Source organism: Nerophis ophidion, linkage group LG01, assembly GCF_033978795.1.
Source record: "Nerophis ophidion isolate RoL-2023_Sa linkage group LG01, RoL_Noph_v1.0, whole genome shotgun sequence".
Taxonomy (NCBI): domain Eukaryota; kingdom Metazoa; phylum Chordata; class Actinopteri; order Syngnathiformes; family Syngnathidae; genus Nerophis; species Nerophis ophidion.
In genome coordinates, this window is record NC_084611.1 from 93,037,357 (window position 1) to 93,057,730 (window position 20,374).

The 20,374-nt window shown below is 40.2% G+C and overlaps 2 protein-coding genes across 2 annotated transcripts in view; one reads left to right on the forward strand and one right to left on the reverse strand.

Moving 5' to 3' along the window:
• The window catches only part of doc2d (double C2-like domains, delta), a 181,382-nt gene that overhangs the window by 146,870 nt on the left and 14,138 nt on the right, over window positions 1–20,374 (reverse strand). The gene's annotated exons all lie outside the window — the stretch shown is intronic.
• The window catches only part of LOC133562390 (calcium-binding protein 1-like), a gene marked incomplete at its 3' end in the record, with an annotated part of 51,754 nt that overhangs the window by 18,876 nt on the left and 12,504 nt on the right, over window positions 1–20,374 (forward strand). Inside the window, exons 2-4 of the mRNA XM_061916602.1 lie at window positions 2,458–2,549; window positions 5,123–5,224; window positions 5,505–5,640. Coding sequence (XP_061772586.1) covers window positions 2,494–2,549; window positions 5,123–5,224; window positions 5,505–5,640 — 294 coding nt within the window. The remainder of the gene's footprint in view (window positions 1–2,457; window positions 2,550–5,122; window positions 5,225–5,504; window positions 5,641–20,374) is intronic.

Here is a 20,374-nt window from a genome sequence, read left to right on the forward strand (position 1 = left end):
ACTGTAAATCACTTTTACACTCAGGAGAAACTGATAGAGTGAGATTCCAGGTGTATGCACCTAAAATTACAGATAACAGGAAATAAGTAGAAAGTGTGCGCCAACACTTGAGAGGATTCTCCCGACGGTCAAGGACAAGAACACCACCCCCCCGTGGCCCCGTAACACTTTAACATGCTAGCAGCGTGTTGCAATCAGCATGTCGGCCACGCATGCTGATTGTATGGAAGCCTGCGAGACAGGCAATCACTACTCAGTCATGCCGCCTTGTGAGCGAGCCGCTGGGAGTTGGGAATGTGGCGACAGCACACCAAGCAGCCGGCTGATCTCCGTGTCTCTTCTTATTAGAGTTCTGGTCTAAGCGGTGGACCGGGTGGTGGCCGCTGGAGCAGATCGTGGGTATCTGTCTTTGCACCGTCACTGTGGCATGAGAGAGTTGGATCCTGGCATTTATGTTTATAGCTCATCAGTGCCAAGTGTCAGCCCTTCGTCATCAGGCCCTCATAACCAGAACTGCAAAGGTCCATGACAGAATGTTAATCTGCTTCAGCCTCAGTAATAAGTCTCTGCTTCCACCAGTTTTTTTTTTCCTTTCTCTCCTCAATCTCTCCCCCTATCCACTGTTCCGATTTGTATGCCATTTTCCTTGCAGCACATCAGTAAACTGCATCCCAACTCTCTTGGATCTTTACACCCACCCTTGTTCTTTGTTCTTCCTTATATGTAAATTTAGTGCGTGGGTGTATGCACTTAATTCTTCCCCCGTGTACCTCAAGATGTTTGAATTTAAACAATATCGTCTGTCACTTAGTGCAGAGTCCTACTACAACACGGCACTTCTATTTGACAAACAACAGAAGGGGACAAATAGAAATTCATCTCCCAAAGTGAAAGATATTTTTTCTGCCGTAGCCAGCTTGGTACTCAGTGATAGCACAAACAAAGGCAACGCTTTCCTACTCTCTAGGGACTGGGGGCTCCAGTGCGTTGTCAAGGCTTGTGTACCAGTACACAAAAACAAAGAGGTTGGAGCTGCCTGTTGCTTTAAATATACTGCAGTACTTGTCTTCAGAGCACTGCCTTTCAACAAAAAAAACTGAACCCCCAACAACTTGGGGCACTGCAGTCAATTCAGACTCGTATCACTCCTTTAATTAGGTTTGTGTGTACACGCATGGAAAATAACAAACTGTAGTCTTCCCTTGTGGCACAATTAAATAAGTGAAGTAAACTTCTCGGTGTTTGCTGTTTAAGGGCATTAGGAACTGCAAAACTATGTTCAGAAGTTGACTGCGTCTCTTTTGCAAAGTAGCAAAGAACAATCAATACTAGGTCTTATGTCACATCAATGACTGGGGTTCGAACGCTGACGTTTTGTGTTAGTTTTCTAGTTCATTCAAATTGTAAGACTTCAAGGGCATTTGAAGGTGTTGAACTGTTTTATTGCTTTAACCCAGGGGTCTCCAAGGCCAGGTCGCCCGTAAGGACCAGATGAGTCGCCCGCTGGCCTGTTCTAAAAATAGCTCAAATAGCAGCACTTACCAGTGAGCTGCCTCTATTTTTTTAAATTGTATTTTTTTACTAGCAAGCTGGTCTCGCTTAATTCTAAGAGAGACAAAACTCAAATAGAATTTGAAAATCCAAGAAAATATTTTAAAGACTTGGTCTTCACTTGTTTAGATTCATTTTTTTTTTTTTTGACTTTGCTTCTTATAACTTTCAGAAAGACAAATTTAGAGAAAAAATACAACCTTAAAAATGATTTTAGGATTTTTAAACACATATACCTTTTAAATTCCTTCCTCTTCATTCCTGACAATTTAAATCAATGTTCAAGTACATTTATTTTTTTTATTGTAAAGAATAATAAATACATTTTAATTTATTTCTTCATTTAGCTGCTGTTTTTTCGACAAAGAATATTTGTGAAATATTTCTTTAAACTTATTACGATTAAAATTCAAAAAAATTATTCTGGCAAATCTAGAACATCTGTAGAATCAAATTTAAATCTTATTTCAAAAATTTTTGAATTTCTTTTAAAAATTTTGTTCTGGAAAATCTAGAAGAAATAATGATTTGTCTTTGTTAGAAATATAGCTTGGTCCAATGTGTTATATATTCTAACAAAGTGCAGATTGGATTTTAACCTATTCAAAACATGTCATCAAAAATATATATTTATTGTGAGAAATCATTAAGATGATCAGTGTTTTCACAAAGATAAACATCATTAATTATGAATAATAACATAGAGTTAAAGGTAAATTGAGAAAATTGGCTATTTCTGGCAATGTATTGAAGTGTGTATCAAACTGGTAGCCCTTCGCATTAATCAGTAGCCAAGAAGTAGCTCTTGCTTTCAAAAATGTTGGTGACCCCTCCTTTAACCTATCAATAAAGAAAATAAGATAATCGACATTGTCCTAATCAAATGCATTTGTGCTTTTTCACAAGTTTTGGTTCGAAGAATTGTTCTTGCATTCCAGCACGATGTCTGTGAAAAGTGCAAAGTCTGGAGCTGAAAGTCGACCGTGCTCTGCAGCCAGGTCAGTAAAATGGGATCACATCTATGCTCATTTAAAACTGTTCCAACCCATACATTTAAAAAACGGGAGATTCCGTAACTCTGTCCCTATCTCGTCTGTAATGCTCACCACTGCCACCTGCTGTTTCAATGGAGCTCCAAGGCAGCGCTTTTCAATTGCTTGTATTGAAAAGGACGTCACGCCTAGCTCATTTGATACATGTGGTGGTCGAACCAGCGTCTGTTCTCAATGGTTACCAGGCGCCATTTAGCCTTTTTCAATGAACAATGCCCTATGCTTGTGTTGTTTCGGCTTTACCAACCTTTTCAATCACGAAAAGGATAAACGTTTCTTCAGAGTTTCTCGAGAGATAATCAAGAATGGCGGAGGAGTAGGGGTGTTACGGTACGGGTGTTTTATCCAAACGTTTCGGTACGGGGTTTCCGGTTCGGTGCGGAGGTGTACCGAACGAGTTTCCACACCGACATTTTAAAGGGGAACATTATCAGCAGACCTATGTAAGCGTCAATATATACCTTCATGGTGCAGAAAAAAGACCATATATTTTTTTAACCGATTTCCGAACTCTAAATGGGTGAATTTTGGCGAATTAAACGCCTTTCTGTTTATCGGTCTGAGGGGGCGATGACGTCAGAACGTGACGTCGCCGAGGTAACACAGCCGCCAGTTTCATTTTCAACACATTGCAAACATTGGGTCCCAGCTCTGTTATTTTCCGTTTTTTTGACTATTTTTTGTAACTTTGGAGACATCATGCCTCGTCGGTGTGTTGTCGGAGGGTGTAACAACACTAACAGGGAGGGATTCAAGTTGCACCACTGGCCCCAAGATGCCAAAGTGTCTGCCGCCAGACCCCCATTGAACGTGCCAGAGTGTCTCCACATTTTACCGGCGATGACAGACATGGCACAGAGATGTATGGATAACCTGCAGATGCATTTGCAACGATAAAGTCAACGAAATCACAAAGGTGAGTTTTGTTGATGTTGACTTATGTGCTAATCAGACATATTTGGTCGCGGCGTGACTGCCAGTTAATCGATGCTAACATGCTACGCTAATCGATGCTAACATGCAAATTACCGGCGGGGCTGAAGCAGACATGGCACAGAGATGTATGGATAACCTGTAGATGCATTTGCAACTATATTACGTTTCCTTCCACCCACATTTAATGCGAAACAAACACTTACCAATCGACGGATTTAAGTTGCTCCAGTGTCAAAAGATGCAAAAGTCCTGATCGTTTGGTCCGCACATTTTACCGGCGATGCTAACGCAGATATTCGGCCATGCTATGGCTATAGCGTCAATAACTATTCGCTCAATAGCTTCAGTTTCTTCTTCAATACTTTCATTCTCCAACCGTCCGTTTCAATACATGCGTAATCTGTTGAAACGCTTAAGCCGCTGAAATCCGAGTCAGAATCCGAGCTAATGTCGCTATATCTTGCTGTGCTATTCGCCATTGTTTGTTTACATTGGCGGCACTGTATGACGTCACAGGGAAATGGATAGTCACATCGCAAATAGCGAAAATCAAGCACTTTAAAGCTTTTTTTAGGGATATTCCGGGACCGGTAAAATTAAAAAAAAAAACTTCTAAAAATACAACAAGCCACTGGGAACTGATTTTTATTGTTTTTAACCCTTTTGAAATTGTGATAATGTTCCCCTTTAAGTAGCGTACTGCACGTTGCGTAAACAATACTCAAAATGCAGGAGACCTGAGGCACCTAAGAAACTCTGCCCGACAGCTCCGCATGCCAATGAATATTGCATTGTTGCATTTCTTTTCACAGTTTATGAACTTACATTCATATTTTGTTGAAGTATTATTCAATTAATATATTTGTAAAGGATTTTTGAATTGCTGCTATTTTTAGAATATTTTTGAAAAATCTCACGTACCCCTTGGCATACCTTCAAGCACCCCCAGGGGTACGTGTACCCCCATCTGAGAACCACTGCTCTAGCGGGTGACTTTTCAAATGATGCTACACGTTAGCAGTAATGCTACTTTTTATAGCAACGCTTTTGCCCCACACTTGACAAATTACGGTTGTCTGTTCGACATATTCCCACTTGAAGCAGAACCACCGCCAGCTGATAGACCCCTCGCTGTTTTTCTTGGGAATTAATTCTTCCTTCATTTGTTACCAGATTGGCACCTTCTTTCTCTCGTATTACCACTTGCACGGCTCAGCTAGCACCACAGCTAACGTAACCCATGCCGCTACATCTCTGCCCCGCGAGGGCGTATACGTATGTGTCGTATGAGGTGACATTATGTGACGTACGTAAGAAGGTGCGCTTGCTCTCTGTGAGAAGGAGAGACAAGAAAGAGTGAGAAGAGCCTGTAGTGTAATGCCCGCAGCTAAAAGCAACTGCATGAGAAGGTATACTCACGTATCACCATATAGTCATTTTCTATAACAAACCCGCGATATATCCACTATATCCACTATATCGCCCTGCCCTAGTCCCACCTGATACATGTAGTCACACATGGAAGTATGAATTTTATTTAAAATGTTTGCTTTCAAGTGTTGAACTTGTGTGTTTCCTCCTAGCATGCCTCCTCGAGGGGGGAGGGGTCCACCAGCTGGAAGACCCCCGACCGCCGGCAGATTTAAAAACAAGGCTCTTCAGCTCAGCCTCTCCAAGAAATTCTGGTTAGTATCAATCTTTGTGTTTCATCTAGACTGATTAAGAGCAGAATGAGAATCACTGATTGGCGCAAAAACAAGCCCCTTAAAGCTCAACGGCGACTAATGTAACGAGCGATGTCTGCTGATTGTACTGCTCCTCTTTTTCCATCACTCCCCTCGGCAATTACTTCAAAGCCGGCTTGATGGAAAATGTTGAGCATATTTATCTGAAAAAGTGTGTGTTATTAGGCAGGTTATGATAGGAAATCAATTGTGGCTTGATGCATTTATGCACACTTCACAGCTCCAAGTCTCCCGCCACTCCCAAAAAGGCCGGCGGTGGCGGTGAGGAGACCTGCCGGCGCAGTAAAAGGAGCCTCAGCAACAGCTCCGTTGTGGCTGCCGCCTACGTGGCCTACCTCAATAAACTCTTTGGACAGGTCAGTCCAACAACACACTACATCAGCATGACAACAGGTACTCGGGGTTTTGGCAGCGATTTGACCTGACGATCATGGCTTCAGGTTGATTTGGGTCGATCCCCTACTTGGGTGGTCTTTGTGGACCAGCCAACACACATCTCTTGTTTTAGCACTAGCATCAATTTGAGTTGTGAGCAGAGCTAGTCCAAACCTTGCCGCACACTGGGGCTTAGTTGGTCTACGTCAGGGGTGGGCATTACGTCGATAGCGAGCTATCGGTCGATGGCGGAGGGTGTGTCAGTCCTTCGCAAGCCAGGCATTAAAAAAATAGACATAAAAATGAGCAATCATCAATCTTCACTTTGGTCAGTTGTTTGACATTCTCGGCACCCGAGGATCTTGTGAGATGACGCTGGCTGCTGCCAGATCATTATTAAGAAAAAAATTACTGACAGAACGGAGAGAAACACTTTTTATTTCAACAGACTCTTGGGCCGTACCTGCTGTCAAAACTCTAAAGACCGACTGCATAGTTCCTGTCTTCACCCTTGCTAACAAAATAAGAGTCTCAGAAAGCTAGCATGCACAAGCTAGCAAGCTACGGAGTTTGATGCCAATGTATTTCTTATAAAGTTGTTGCACCTTTCCTGCTTCCGGCACCTAGACCGTAGTCAAGGAGTGCAGGGGAGACACTTCTCCAGGGCCCATGGACTCTCGGGGCAACACCCTTCACTTTACCCGGCAGTGGGTCTTCACAATTCCGGACTCCAGGGCAAAATGTCTAGTCCAGCCATTAGTTGCAAATCGTGGCTTTTTATTTCCATCTTGCACACAGTCAAAATCCCACACAAAAACACTAGCCACTCCCCCGCCCTCAGCGACCGCTCCCTCTCCTCTCTCGCCCACACACTCACCTGCTGCCACACATTAAAGGGCCACACACACATATGCTACTCTCATAACAAAGTGTTTAAAAAGGAGTATGCAAGTTGGACAAATGAGATGCCAAATCCAACCACTTTCATGTGGTATTGGACAGAAAGGAGGACTTTTGTTCTCCTCCTTTTGAAAATGCGGACGTTATCAGCACCACTGTCTGATTCCAATCAATGCAAGTCATCAGAATCAGGTAATACACCAACTTATATTCTTGTCTTCATGAAAGAAAGGAATCTATATGTGTTACACATGCTTGTATTATCATTAAACACCATTAACTTGTTAACAAAAATGTCTCTTTCATAAATAAATAAATATAAATTATAAATATGAATGAGGTAGATGTCCTCGACTTGGTCAATTGAAAAGTAGCTCGCCTGCAGAAAAGGTGTGGCCACCCCTGGTCTACGCTTTTATTGCTTCTGATCAGTGTTTTTTGTTGATCAACAACCATACGCCACAGTGGTATAAAAGTACACTTAACAACCGGACGGGGAGCATTCGAGCGAGGAAACGCATGAAGTGAAAATGCCGAGGTAGAAACACACCTCAAGGTGTTATATTGAGCTGAAAATATACTTACGCTATTTAGTTTTACAGATAGATTCATTTGTTGCAGAGACATAGTGACTATTGATTGGGAATTTCACGGCAGAGGGGCGTCTGCAGCGGTCCGTGACAACATAGGGAGAAATGCTTTATTTGCAAGCCAGTAATTGCTGATATGGAACAGGTCAAATGGCCGTGCACAAGTCAATAGCGTACCTGACTCCATTATTCAAATGTAGGAGGGGCCAATAGAAACTGTGAAGAAAAACCTTTAGAAATAATTTGACTGGCTGTCCTTATGTTTTGTCATCTACTGAGGAGGATCTGCAGTGTTTTTTGGAATGATTTCATTCAAAATCCTTATGTAACACAAGAACACACGTTTTGACGTTTTTATATATTCTAACTCATAAATAAGCGTTAGCGGGAGTCAGCTAACAATCAAGCCAATGGGAGACGCTCTATTTCACCTATAAAGCACTCCAAAAACCCTTCAAAACCTCCATCAACGTTTTTTATACAAACTGTAAGTATATCTGCAATATAGTTACAGGAACAGTCATAATATGTAACACTTTAGTATTTTGCTCACTTTAAGCATGTATTAATTTCAAAGACGCATCACAGCGTTCGTTTTCCCCTTCAACAAAAACACTCACTACTTACTGAGGGCTGTGCGATAAGGCTGAAAACTGCATCACGATATCTGTGTTTTATATTGATCGATATCGATAATTATTGATATTTTTAGTGACTTATTTAAGCCTGCCAATAAGTACAGTAAAACAATTTCCAACTTATCAAGGGTGCTCTTTATCAGTGGGGAATGTGTCTGATAGCTAGGTGGTAAAATAGTTGCAGTATATTTAAAGGTAGTTGCAGTTTCCGGACACTAGATGGCAGTGGTGTATGAACTACACGGAGTAGTTTGAAAAGATGCTCATTAAATGGATTGTCCGGATGTTGTCGCGCAGTTTCATTCAAACCGACAAAACTAAAGACAAGTTTCTGTTATTGAGTTATTAATAGATCAAGATATCCCAATTACTCTTTCAACTCCATGCAGAGAATCCAAAGCGAGACAGAAAGAAGGGTTAAACCATACTTGGTAGATACTGTTACCTGATTGGCTGCTAGCGTGTTACTCCCATTGCTCAGTGACACTTCCTGTTTCCTGTTAAGCTGCATTCCCAGAGCGCGAGTGACTTCTTTCAACGAATCTCGCTTCAAAATTCCTGTTTTTTTACGACAAAAAAACTATATTAAACTATTTCATCAAACACATTTCATATTGTTATCGATTATGTGTCTACTGCGATGTATATTGATATTGTTCTATGGGAGACTTTATTAAAAGCATCTGTGACTACTTTGGGAAAAATTATGTTTCAGAAACAAACATTTTTTATCCTGAATATAAATTGAGGATGATCGACAAGTTGTAGAAACTTTGCGTTAAAGAGAACTAGCAAGCAGTGCTGAACAAGAAACACAAACTACGAAAATAATCAAACAATTACAATGTCTGCTCTCACTGGGATGCCGACTCATGGGATGTTTATACCTTCTCACTTGTATGAAGAATCCATCATAATCCACCCGGAAGTAAAAAAAAATAATAATAATAATACATTTTTACATTTATTAGTCGCACCGGACTTTAAGCCGCACACATACACACACATACACATATATATATATATATATATATATATATATAACTATATATATATATATATATATATATACATATATATATATATATATATACATACACACACACACACACACACACACACACACACACGTTGTAAAATCAGTTATTAATACAGAAAAATTCTGTAATTTATATATATATTATGTATCTATCTGAATTATTTCCAAACGGTGTTTGTAACACGGCAGTAAAACGGATGATCAAACAAAACAGAAGTCACCGTCATGGACCCACTCACTAGCTCTCCAATCAGCTCAACAGATTAAATAATTCCACAGTGACGTCTTGGAGAGTTTACTGCGAAATTTGTGAAACTGAAACAATACGAAACTAATGCTACTCAAAGTTAATAATACTAACACAGACACTTGTAAAACATGTTAGCATATTAGCTAAAGCTAATGACGCTCGCTTGATTACAACACTACTAATCATTAAAGACATCATTAGAGCAATCCCAAATTACTTGCAAACAAGCCTTTTTGTGTGTGATTCTTTGCCATCTCCGGCTTTAAGTTGACCATCTCCGGCTTTAAGTTGAATCTCAAAGTTGACCAACTTATCTGTTTATGTCCACATCCTTCTATTATTCAGGTTAGAGGCATGAGATATAATCTCCAATTAACTTTCACCAACTCAGAGGCGTTACAGCAGCTCACCGGCTCACTACGTCAATATAGCAGCAAAAGCTAGTTAGCGCTCCGTGATCACATCATTGAAAATAGTTTTTCCGCGTTAGCGTTTATAATAATATTGCTAATACTTGATTATTATTTAGGCCAAGAGATGTAAACGGAGTGATGTTGGTGGTTTTGAGATGTTTTTTTAGAGGGCTTTATGGGCAAAAAAGTGCATTCCAATTAGCTCTATTGTTAGCAACCTCTTACTTGCCGTGTTTAATGCATAAAAAATAAAAACATATGTTCTTGTCCTCTATAGGAATTGTAAAAGATAGGAATTTTTTTTTTAAAAAGTGCAGTTCCCCTTCAAGTGTTGGCTTTGTTTTGTTTTCATCCTAATTAGGCAAAGACATTAGACAATTAGGCTCTAAAGCGGGTGGATTTGTAAGAGTCGGAAGCAAACGTTAGGACTTTTAGTAATGAGATTTTGCCTGGCCAAGGACAAAGTGACTTAAAAAGTTTTTTTACCAGCTAAACACTCCTCCGGGGAGAGATCTGATCTTGAACTTTGTGTATATTAAAGCCTAAACTGTCAGGACGTGGACTATGGGGTGCTTGTTTTCCCGAGATGCAAGTGAACTTGGACCAGACATGGCGTGAAGGTAATGACATCTTTATCTTAACACTAATAAAAGGAATAAACAAAAGGCGCGCACAAGGGCGGAAGTACAAAACTTGGCTTATAAAAACAAAAACTAGCACAAAGGCAGAACTATGGACAAAAAACAAAAGACTAACTGTGGCTTTAATAAAAAAAACTTACTTGTGATGACGTGAACAGGGCAGCATGGACTATGAAACAAGCAGCGTGAACTAAGCATGAAACTGTAAACATGACATGAAGCAGAGGGATGTCGCCAGAAAGACAGCCTGGCAACTGGAAGCTTAAGTAATAGTGACATGATTAGGGACAGGTGCGCGAGTGCAAAACATGAGACAGGTGCGTGACACGAGGACAGGTGAAAACTAACGGGTAGTCATGGAAACAAAACAAACAAGGAAGTGCAAAAACGGGAAACGAATGGAGTATAAAGCAAAACAGAACATAACTAAACAAAACATGATCACAAGACTTGACATAAACAAAAAGTATATTGTGTATTAAAATAGCTTCAACCACCGCCCTGGTGCCATTGTGTGGTGGCATCAAAGGCCAAAAACCAAAACTGAGTGCAAGTAACGAGACAGGATAGATTTTGGGGAACACATTTTGCTTCAATGTCCCCAAAAACCTTCAGGGGCTTTTTAGTAGAATTCTAACAAGGGGGTATTTAGACAAATAAGCAGCGCTGGGTTAGCGCATTATGTCTTTTATTCTGCTTCCTGTTATTACAATCATGGCGATATCGCTTTGATCACGGAACCTTGCGAGCCCCTGGTGAGACTTGATTACCAAACTAAAAGCGTTTTCATATACGGCTTCATCGCAGGGGAGGGATTTACGCAAGATAAGAGCGCAATTTTCACCAAAGGGAGTCGTCTGCCTGAACATTTTAATGATGTTTTTGACCAGCTTTCTCCATAAATAACAGGGCTGTTTAGTTGATGTAAAGCCCAATTATTGGAGGTGAACACAGCTCCTGGATGACCTTGTGTGCTTCCTATCCTGTCACAGCCCCGGGCTAGAAACTCACCACAAGGCAGGTATAAGTAATGTACCGGGAGCTCGCGTACACTGTTATTATTTGCTGCTGAGTGCCTGAGTGAAGGAGACCGTCCGTCCTGCAGTGATCCTAATCCCTGCCTCGGTATTAATTAGCCCCTTAGCTAAGTTTACTGTCAGCCCTCATTAGAGGAGGCCGGACAAGACGAGGAGAGAATGAAAGAAGGGTGGATGCGTGGCATGGCTGACAACGCCACAATAGGAGACGTGGGAAGTGCAAAAGGACAGATGGTGGGATACCGGAGTGGCGGAAATGACATGAAGACGCCTTGCAGCTGGAGCATCACAAACCCCGTTTCCATATGAGTTGGGAAATTGTGTTAGATGTAAATATAAACGGAATACAATGATTTGCAAATACTTTTCAACCCATATTCAGTTGAATGCACTACAAAGACAAGATATTTGATGTTCAAACTCATAGTTGGTTTTTTTTGCAAATAATAATTAACTTAGAATTTCATGGCTGCAACACGTGCCAAAGTAGTTGGGAAAGGGCATGTTCACCACTGTGTTACATCACCTTCTCTTTTAACAACACTCAATAAACGTTTGGGAACTGTGGAAACTAATTGTTGAAACTTTGAAAGTGGAATTCTTTACCATTCTTGTTTTATGTAGAGCTTAAGTTGTTCAACAGTCCGGGGTCTTGTTGTCCTATTTTACGCTTCATAATGCGCCACACATTTTCGATTGGAGACAGGTCTGGACTGCAGGCGGGCCAGGAAAGTACCCGCACTCTCTTACTACAAAGCCACGCTGTTGTAACACGTGGCTTGGCATTGTTTTGCTGAAATAAGCAGGGGCGTCCATGATAACGTTGCTTGGATGACAACATATGTTGCTCCAAAACCTGTATGGACCTTTCAGCATTAATTTTGCCTTCACAGATGTGTAAGTTACCCATGCCTTGGGCACTAATGCACCCCCATACTAGCACACATTCTGGCTTTTGAACTTTGCGCCTAGAAAAATATGGATGGTTATTTTTGCATAGTAGAGTTTTAACTTGCACTTACAGATGTAGCGACCAACTGTAGTTACCGACAGTGGTTTTATGAAGTGTTCCTTAGCCCATGTGGCGATATCCTTTACACACTGATGTCGGTTTATGGTGCAGTACCGCCTGAGGGATCAAATGTCCGTAATATCATCGCTTACGTGCATTGATTTCTCCAGATTCTCTGAACCTTTTGAAGATTTTACGAACAGTATATGGTAAAATCCCTAAATTCCTTGCAATAGCTGCTTGAGAAATGTTGTTCTAAAACTGTTCGACAATTTGCTTACAAATTGGTGACCCTCGCCCCATCCTTGTTTGTGAATTACTTAGCATTTCATGGAAGCTGCTTTTATAGCCAATCATGGCACCCACCTGTTCCCAATTATCCTGCACACCTGTGGGATGTTCCAAATAAGTGTGTGATGAGCATTCCTCAACTTTATCAGTATTTATTGCCACCTTTCCCAAACTTCTTTGTCACGTGTTGCTGGCATCAAATTCGAAAGTTAATGGTTATTTGCTAAAAAAAAAAAATGTTTATGAGTTTGAACATCAAATATGTTGTCTTTGTAGCATATTCAACTGAATATGGCTTGAAAAGGATTTGCAAATCATTGTATTCTGTTTATATTTACATCTAACACCATTTCCCAACTCATATGGAAACGGGGTTTGTACATACTCTACCTCTCATACGGACGAGCAGCAAGGAGCTCAACGGGCTAACTGAAGGCAGACAGAATGAAATTAAGCGTTAATGGGCTCATTCGGGTGTGTTGAGAGTCCGCATGGCTCGCCATCTAATCCTCTCTGGCTAAAAGAAAAATCCAATTAAATTGTTGACCTTGCCATCTAAATATGCCCTTGTGGACCGCCGAATCTTTTATAGGGTAAACATTGCCGCTGCGCCCCACAGGCAACCGTAGCCCCTTTTAGGTTGCAAAAACAATATTAAAAATGAAGACGTTGACATAAATCAGGAGTGGTTTCGCGTTTGAGGCAGATAGTGCGACGGCTGCTGGCACAGAAGTGTGTGCTGGCATTGAATTTGTGTTTCCGCTTAGTTGGCAATATAACACAGAGAAGAGTTGTTTGCATGCCCGCCATGTGGACCGGCTCCTAAAGACACCTGGGGGGTCCTGCTGGAGCACAAAATGAGAAGTCAATACGTGTTTGTGAGTGCTTATCAAAACGAGAGCATGGGTCTTTTTAAATGCTTTAAAAAATTCAGTTGAAGGTTATTTCAAACATTTATGCAATTTCAACATGTCACATATTGTCTATGTGTGTTGGCCCTGTGATGAGGTGGCGACTTATCCGGGGTGTACCCCGCCTTCCGCCCGGGTGCCGCTGAGCAACCCCCGCCACCCCAAACGAGACAAGCTGTAAAAAATGGATGGATGGATGGACATATTTGGTCACTCTTTCACTATCATTACTGGATTAAGGTGCAGTGAAACCACAATTTCCAAACTTAATTGGTCCGTACATTGAAAAGTTTGGATATTGAAGCAAATTTCTCCATGAGAAAAATGTTAAATATTGATAATGGGTTCCAGCCTCGACAATAGTATTTATTTAAGTAAAGGTTTGTACACGTTGAACACAGAATAAAGTGCTATGTAGTACTGCATATCTGACAAAAATATCAAGGGGGGAAATCCAGGGGTGTCCAAACTTTTTGACTTTGGGGCTACATTGGGCTTATAAAAATGCATGTAAAGCAACTATATATATATATATATATATATATATACACTATATTAATATATTCATTCATTCATTTTCTACTGCTTGTCCCTTATGGGATCGCTGGACCCTACATCAGCTGCATTCGGGCGGAAGGCAGGGCCAACACAGATAGACAACATGGATATATAATTAAAAATGTATGCAATTGGACATTAACAGTATGTGAATGTAATAAGCGGTAGAAAAATGGATGGATGGATGGAGTATGTGAACCTTCTTTACTTTTATGACATACATATTTCTCTTTTATTTGGTTTTCTATCTTAATATGTAGCACTTTGAGGTTTGAAAATGCATTATAAATAAAAGTTATTCTAGTTATTACGACCACCTCATTAAAGTATGATAATTGATCAGAAATATCAAGGAGTGTTTATCTGTTTACAAATACAAGAAACCACAATGATGTGTAACACGGATGGAAAACGGCTAGACTAAACTTTTATCAATAAGAAGTGATCGACAAAAAGAAATATACAACCCACATGGACTCTTATTGTGAAGGCATCACATCATTTGAAAAAGTGTCAATGTTTCAAATGTACATGTGTGATTGTGGACTTGTTACAATCTGGTCTCAAAAGCAGGGAGGTGAACTCAAGTCCATATAAGATCTTATATAACCCCAAGTCCATATAAGATCTAATATGAACCCAAGTCCATGTAAGATCTTATATGAACCCAAGTCCATGTAAGATCTTATATGAACCCAAGTCCATGTAAGATCTTATATGAATCCAAGTCCATATAAGATGGCGATGAAGTCAAAACACAAAAGAAAAGTAGTGTGGATTATTTGGAGAAAGGCCTTTTTTTCAAGCTGAATGAGATGATGAACCATTCCCATCGATTACCATTACCTTCATTAGTGGTGTGTGCCTAAATGTGTTTTACTTTGAATCCTGTTTCCTGGGTTTGTCTTTTATGCATTCAACTTGTTATTTTTGGTGATCCCTAGCAAACAATGGCAATTCCAGAGAAACAGGGAAGATTCTGGAACTGAATCCAATCCAAGGAGTTCAAACTGTTCTACCTCTGTTCTTTTGGTCATGTTTTGTGGTCACGTTCTGTTTTGTTTTGGATTCATTGGGCACTCTTGTTTGTTTTGTCACCATGCCAACCCGTCAGTTTTCACCTGTTATGTGTTCACGACTCACACACCTGATTTGTCTGGACATCACTGCACCTATTTAAGCCTGGAGTTGCCAGGCAGTCAGCCTGGCGACATCACCTTCTAGTCACCCTCTACCAGCTCCTACACACCCATGTTATCCATGCCGATGATCCATACCCTTTCTCGGTCCACGTAACTTTTTCATGCCATAGTTTGTAAGTTTGGTTTTATGTTCATAGATCTCCCACTGTGCAAGTTTTTGTTTTCATAGCCAAGTTTGTTCTCCGCCTTGAGCGCGCCTTTTGTTTGTTCCTTTTTACAGTATAATTAAAAGATGTCTTCATCTTCACGCCGTGTCCGCTCCAAACACTTTGCACCACGGGAAAACAATCCACACCATAGTCCACGCCTTGACACTTTTCTTGTTGAAATATTAGAGGTCAGGTCTTCGGGAAGAATTAACAAGCATTTATTACAACAGGTCACAGGTCAATCTTACAGCGTTGGTCTCACTCCTGCAAAAACATTCTGGGACTTTGTTCTCTTATGGTAAAGGAGCAGACCAGTCCACTGGTTCAAAGAGTCCACGGTCATAGTTTGTTCACGTCGGTGAAGTCGAGTCCAAGGCTATCAATGAGGGACATTTTTGTCAAAAGAATGTCTACATATAATTATTAAATATATTATTATCTGAGGCTAGTTCCTACTTTCAAAGAATGTTGCCTTTGCACCATTCTTAGGACAGTTTGAGGATATTTGGGGTTTTGCATTTGGAAAGATTCTTTTTGAAGGGTTGTTTTTTTGGCCCTTGTTACAAACCCTGGCAGTTATTTGCTTTTGTGGATCACACATTCAGTAACTACTCTATTTTCCGGACTACAGAGTGTACCGGCATTTAAGCCACACCCCCTAAATTTCCAAAAAAACAACAACATTTTCCATATATTACCCGCACCGGACTATAAGCCGCAGATATATACCTTGTGAAATTAGTTATTCACATGGAAAGAGTCTATAAATATTTGTATATTTGGGAAATATATGTAAACATAGGTACCACAGTTAAAAGTGTTACAATAAGCAATAAAGTGTACATTTTACACCACATGTCCCCTGACATCAGTTTGAGGGAATAACCGCTGCATATAAAGATTACTTGATATTAAATTTATCAAGTGTACTAAGGGTTGTGCAAAATCAGCATATCGAATATCGGTAAGAAAGCCAGTATCGCAGGTCCCTAATACGGTGTTACTTCTGCCACTGGGTGTTAGCATGAACTATACAACTTAGGGCTGGGCGATATGGCTGAAAATTATCCGTGTTTTATATTGGTCGATATCAATAATTGTTGATATTTTTTAATGAATTTTGGAAAATATGGACTAGTGAAAAATATATTAAATGTTAACATTGTTATTTTAAATGTAACCTTTCTCTGATTACAATCCCTTCAGCTTTTAAGGCAGAAAGGAAATACACGTAAACAAACATAGACCACGCTGAAAGTGCAAGAATAAAGAATATGTAAAAAATACTGAATGAAGTTTAAAAAATATTGCAAATTGTGAAAATGTAAACAGAGAAACCTGAGAATAACATTTTTTTTGTTCGGTGTAACTTTTAATTTGGTCTATTATTCTCATTAAAGTATGGAAAATAAATGATGTTATGCAGTAACAATTAAATATTGGACCTTTTTTTTCTTTAGGTGTGGCACATTCGTTATAACTTGTTATTTATTTTATTTGTATGGTCGTGCACTATAATACCTACCTATTGTTTCCGTACATCAAAATAAGGAGCGGGCGGGCGATGAAGAGAAAGTAGTTGAGCGTGGTGGAGGACTACAGTCCGTTCGGAAAAAGCCCCAAAACTTCCATACTGTCGAGGTGACTTTTCTTATTTTATTTTTTAATTTATTCGCTCTCCGCAGCACTCATTTTTACTTTCTCTTCTCACTCCATGCAGAGAATCAACAGCGAGACAGCAAGATGGCATAACCAAACTTGATAGTTGATACTGTTACACGATTGGCTGTTTAGCATTTCCTTCCTATTGCTTAGTGACCACTTCCTGTTTCGCTAGCTTACCGGACTGCGAGTGCCTTTGTTTATGCAAACGACCTTGCTTCATTCTTTCCGGTTTCTTCCAACCAAAAGAAAAAAAAGTTATATATATATATTGAACGCAGTTTTTTTTTTAAAACAATTACGTGTCTATTGCGATATATATTGATATCATTATCTGGTCCCAGCCCTAATACAACTTTAAATGCAATATTCTCTGATGATGAGAGGGACACGTGGTAGTAAAATGGATGGATAGATGTTTTTCAGCAGCTGGAAGAAAGAAAAAAAACAGATGAGAGCTTCGATACGCTTCCTAAGCTGGTGTGGCAATCAAGTTTCTTTGAGCTTATAGATATCCTGGGGCTTAGAGCTAAGCAGCATCTCCATACGTCGTATACGGGGATGAGTGACTTTTCATGTTTTTTTCGCTTCCCCGAGTGGATGCGGCGATGCTTTAGGAGACAAATGGTGCAGCGATAGCCCTTGAGTGGAGACGATGTACCAAACCAACTCAGCGTCTTTTACTTAAGGCACACAGATCTTCACGGAAACAATCATTTCATTGCTGGTTCATCTTTCAAATCATCTGAGCGTTACATATGCAAATTAAATCCAGTGCATGTTTACAAATATGCAAATGAGACAATTGTTTCAAGGACTGAGGCAAGTGAGAAGCAATTATACTCATGAGGAAACAAACAAGGCACTTTTCTCTATAAAAACAGTTTCTAAAGAAGCTATCTATCGCTGCCCCTGGCTGCATTTTTGTCGTTTGACATACCAAACAATGTAATAAACAACTCAACCTTCGCTACACCTATGATTCATTTTAAGAAGTCCTATTATTCAAAACCAATTGTTCTTACCTATTAGTACCTGCCTATGTGTATTTGGGGTCTGCATAAGTCCTGAAAACTTGAAATCAAACCATGGGGGAATGGCAGAGATACCGTATTTCCTTGAATTGCCGCCGGGGCGATAATTAATTTAAAACCTCTTCTCACTCCGGCACTGACCAAAGGCATGCGGTAAATTTAGGCCTGCGTTTATAAATTTGAGTGTGATGTAAGGATACCATCATGAAAAGCACATTTAATAGAAACAATTTTATTATGGTCTTACCTTTACTTATAAATGAAGTCCATGCGCAGCTCCTTCTGATCAAAAGCATCGATAACTTGTTTATAGAAGTCTTCCTTATCTTTCCTCAGTTTTAAAAGTCTCTATGTCTCGATGGAGATCTTCCTTTATTACCTCCTGCTTCGATGGAAAGTCCAGTTTAGAAAACTCTTTTATTTTAGATATGTAATCCTCCATGTTAAAAGTGCAAGCGAGAGGAAAAAATAAAGGATCGCTGCTCACTCTTGCTGCTTGTTGTCACTTCTTCTGCAGCCGAGTAGTCGCAAGAAGGATCACTAGCGCCCTCTACCACCAGGAGGCGGGAGTCATTTAATGACTCATATTCGACACACGCAGCTACGGTATATTAATAAAACATAGCTGCTTACTGTTCTTTTTAGCATATTCAATAGCTTGGACCTTAAATCCTACTGAATAGCTCTTAATCTTCTTCCCTTTATGCGATTTCAAATGATTGAAATCAGCCTCCTCCATTTTGAAAATGATGACAGGTGAAGTGTCACTCGTGACGTGACGAGTTTGACCCGGCGGAAATTCTAGGCATATGCTAATTATTTGGCGAAACTAGTTTGACCCGGCTGAAATTCTAGACATGCGCTAATAAAAATAATATTTTGCGAAACCAGCTTGAGCCGGCGCTAATCCTGAGCCGGCGGTAATGCTAAGCATGCGCCAATTATTTTGCAAAACGATTTTGACCCGGCAGTAATTCTAGGCAGGCGCATACTATATACCCGGCGGCAATTCAAGGAAATACGGTGTTTATCAAAAAAATCTTGCCTTCCTTCATACTTCTTCCAAACCGTCTGTTTGGAATTAGCTCTCACTTGTGATGTTTTCTGACCTGTGACATCAGCTTTTTATCCACATAAGGTAGAAATTCACTCAACCATTCTTGCCCTTCTCAGCCATTTCTAATTAATGTAGGAACGCTTGTCCCAAAACATTTGAAACCCAATGAAGGAAAAGGCTCTGTTGTTGGTTTGCTTTAACCAGCACAAGTCATTACACACACGTGCCTTACGTTTACCCTCTGTGCCTTCAACTGTGGAAAAAGTTGCTTGGAGTGTGTGCGAAGACGAGTCCTGCTTCAACCACCAACTCTCACAAAAAGATGGATTTTCGGTAAAACAATTTTCAGTGGCGGTAGACAATGAAATGGTAAGTAATAGCAGTAGGTTAAAATTGGTGAATGGTGCGTTTGGAACGTTAGCTCAATTTGTTGTGTAGCCAGCTTAGCCTTCTACGGTAAGACAAGTGTTTTAACTTTTATTAGAGCGAATCAAAACACGAATTGGTATGTCAGACTTAGCCCTGTCTTGGTTTAACTCTTATCTTACTGACAGGATGCAGTGCGTCTCCCATAACAATGTGACCTCGGACTACGTTAAGGTAACGTGTGGAGTTCCCCAGGGTTCGGTCCTTGGCCCTGCACTCTTCAGCATCTACATGCTGCCGCTAGGGGACATCATACGCAAATACGGTGTTAGCTTTCACTGTTATGCTGATGACAGCCAACTCTACATGCCCCTAAAGCTGACCAACACGCCGGATTGTAGTCAGCTGGAGGCGTGTCTTCATGACATTAAACAATGGATGTCCGCTAACTTTTTGCAACTCAACGCCAAGAAAATGGAAATGCTGATTATCGGTCCTGCTAGACACCGACCTCTATTTAATAATACAACTTTAACATTTGACAACCAAACAATTAAAGAAGGCGAATCGGTAAAGAATCTGGGTATTATCTTCCACCCAACTCTCTCCTTTGAGTCACACATTAACAGCGTTACTAAAACGGCCTTCTTTCATCTCCGTAATATCGCTAAAATTCGCTCCATTTTGACCACTAGTGACGCTGAGCTCATTATTCATGCGTTTGTTACCTCTCGTCTCGATTACTGTAACGTATTATTTTCGGGTCTCCCCATGTCTAGCATTAAACGATACAGTTGGTACAAAGCAGTGACAGTATTAACACGATATAGAATACAAAAGTATTTTATTGTCAATATACACATATTTATGTCTTAAATCTTAGCATCGGAGAGTTAAAGACTAGGCAGAAGTTTAACCTTAGCGAGCATACAGTACCAGATTTTCAGCCTGGATTTCCTACTTTC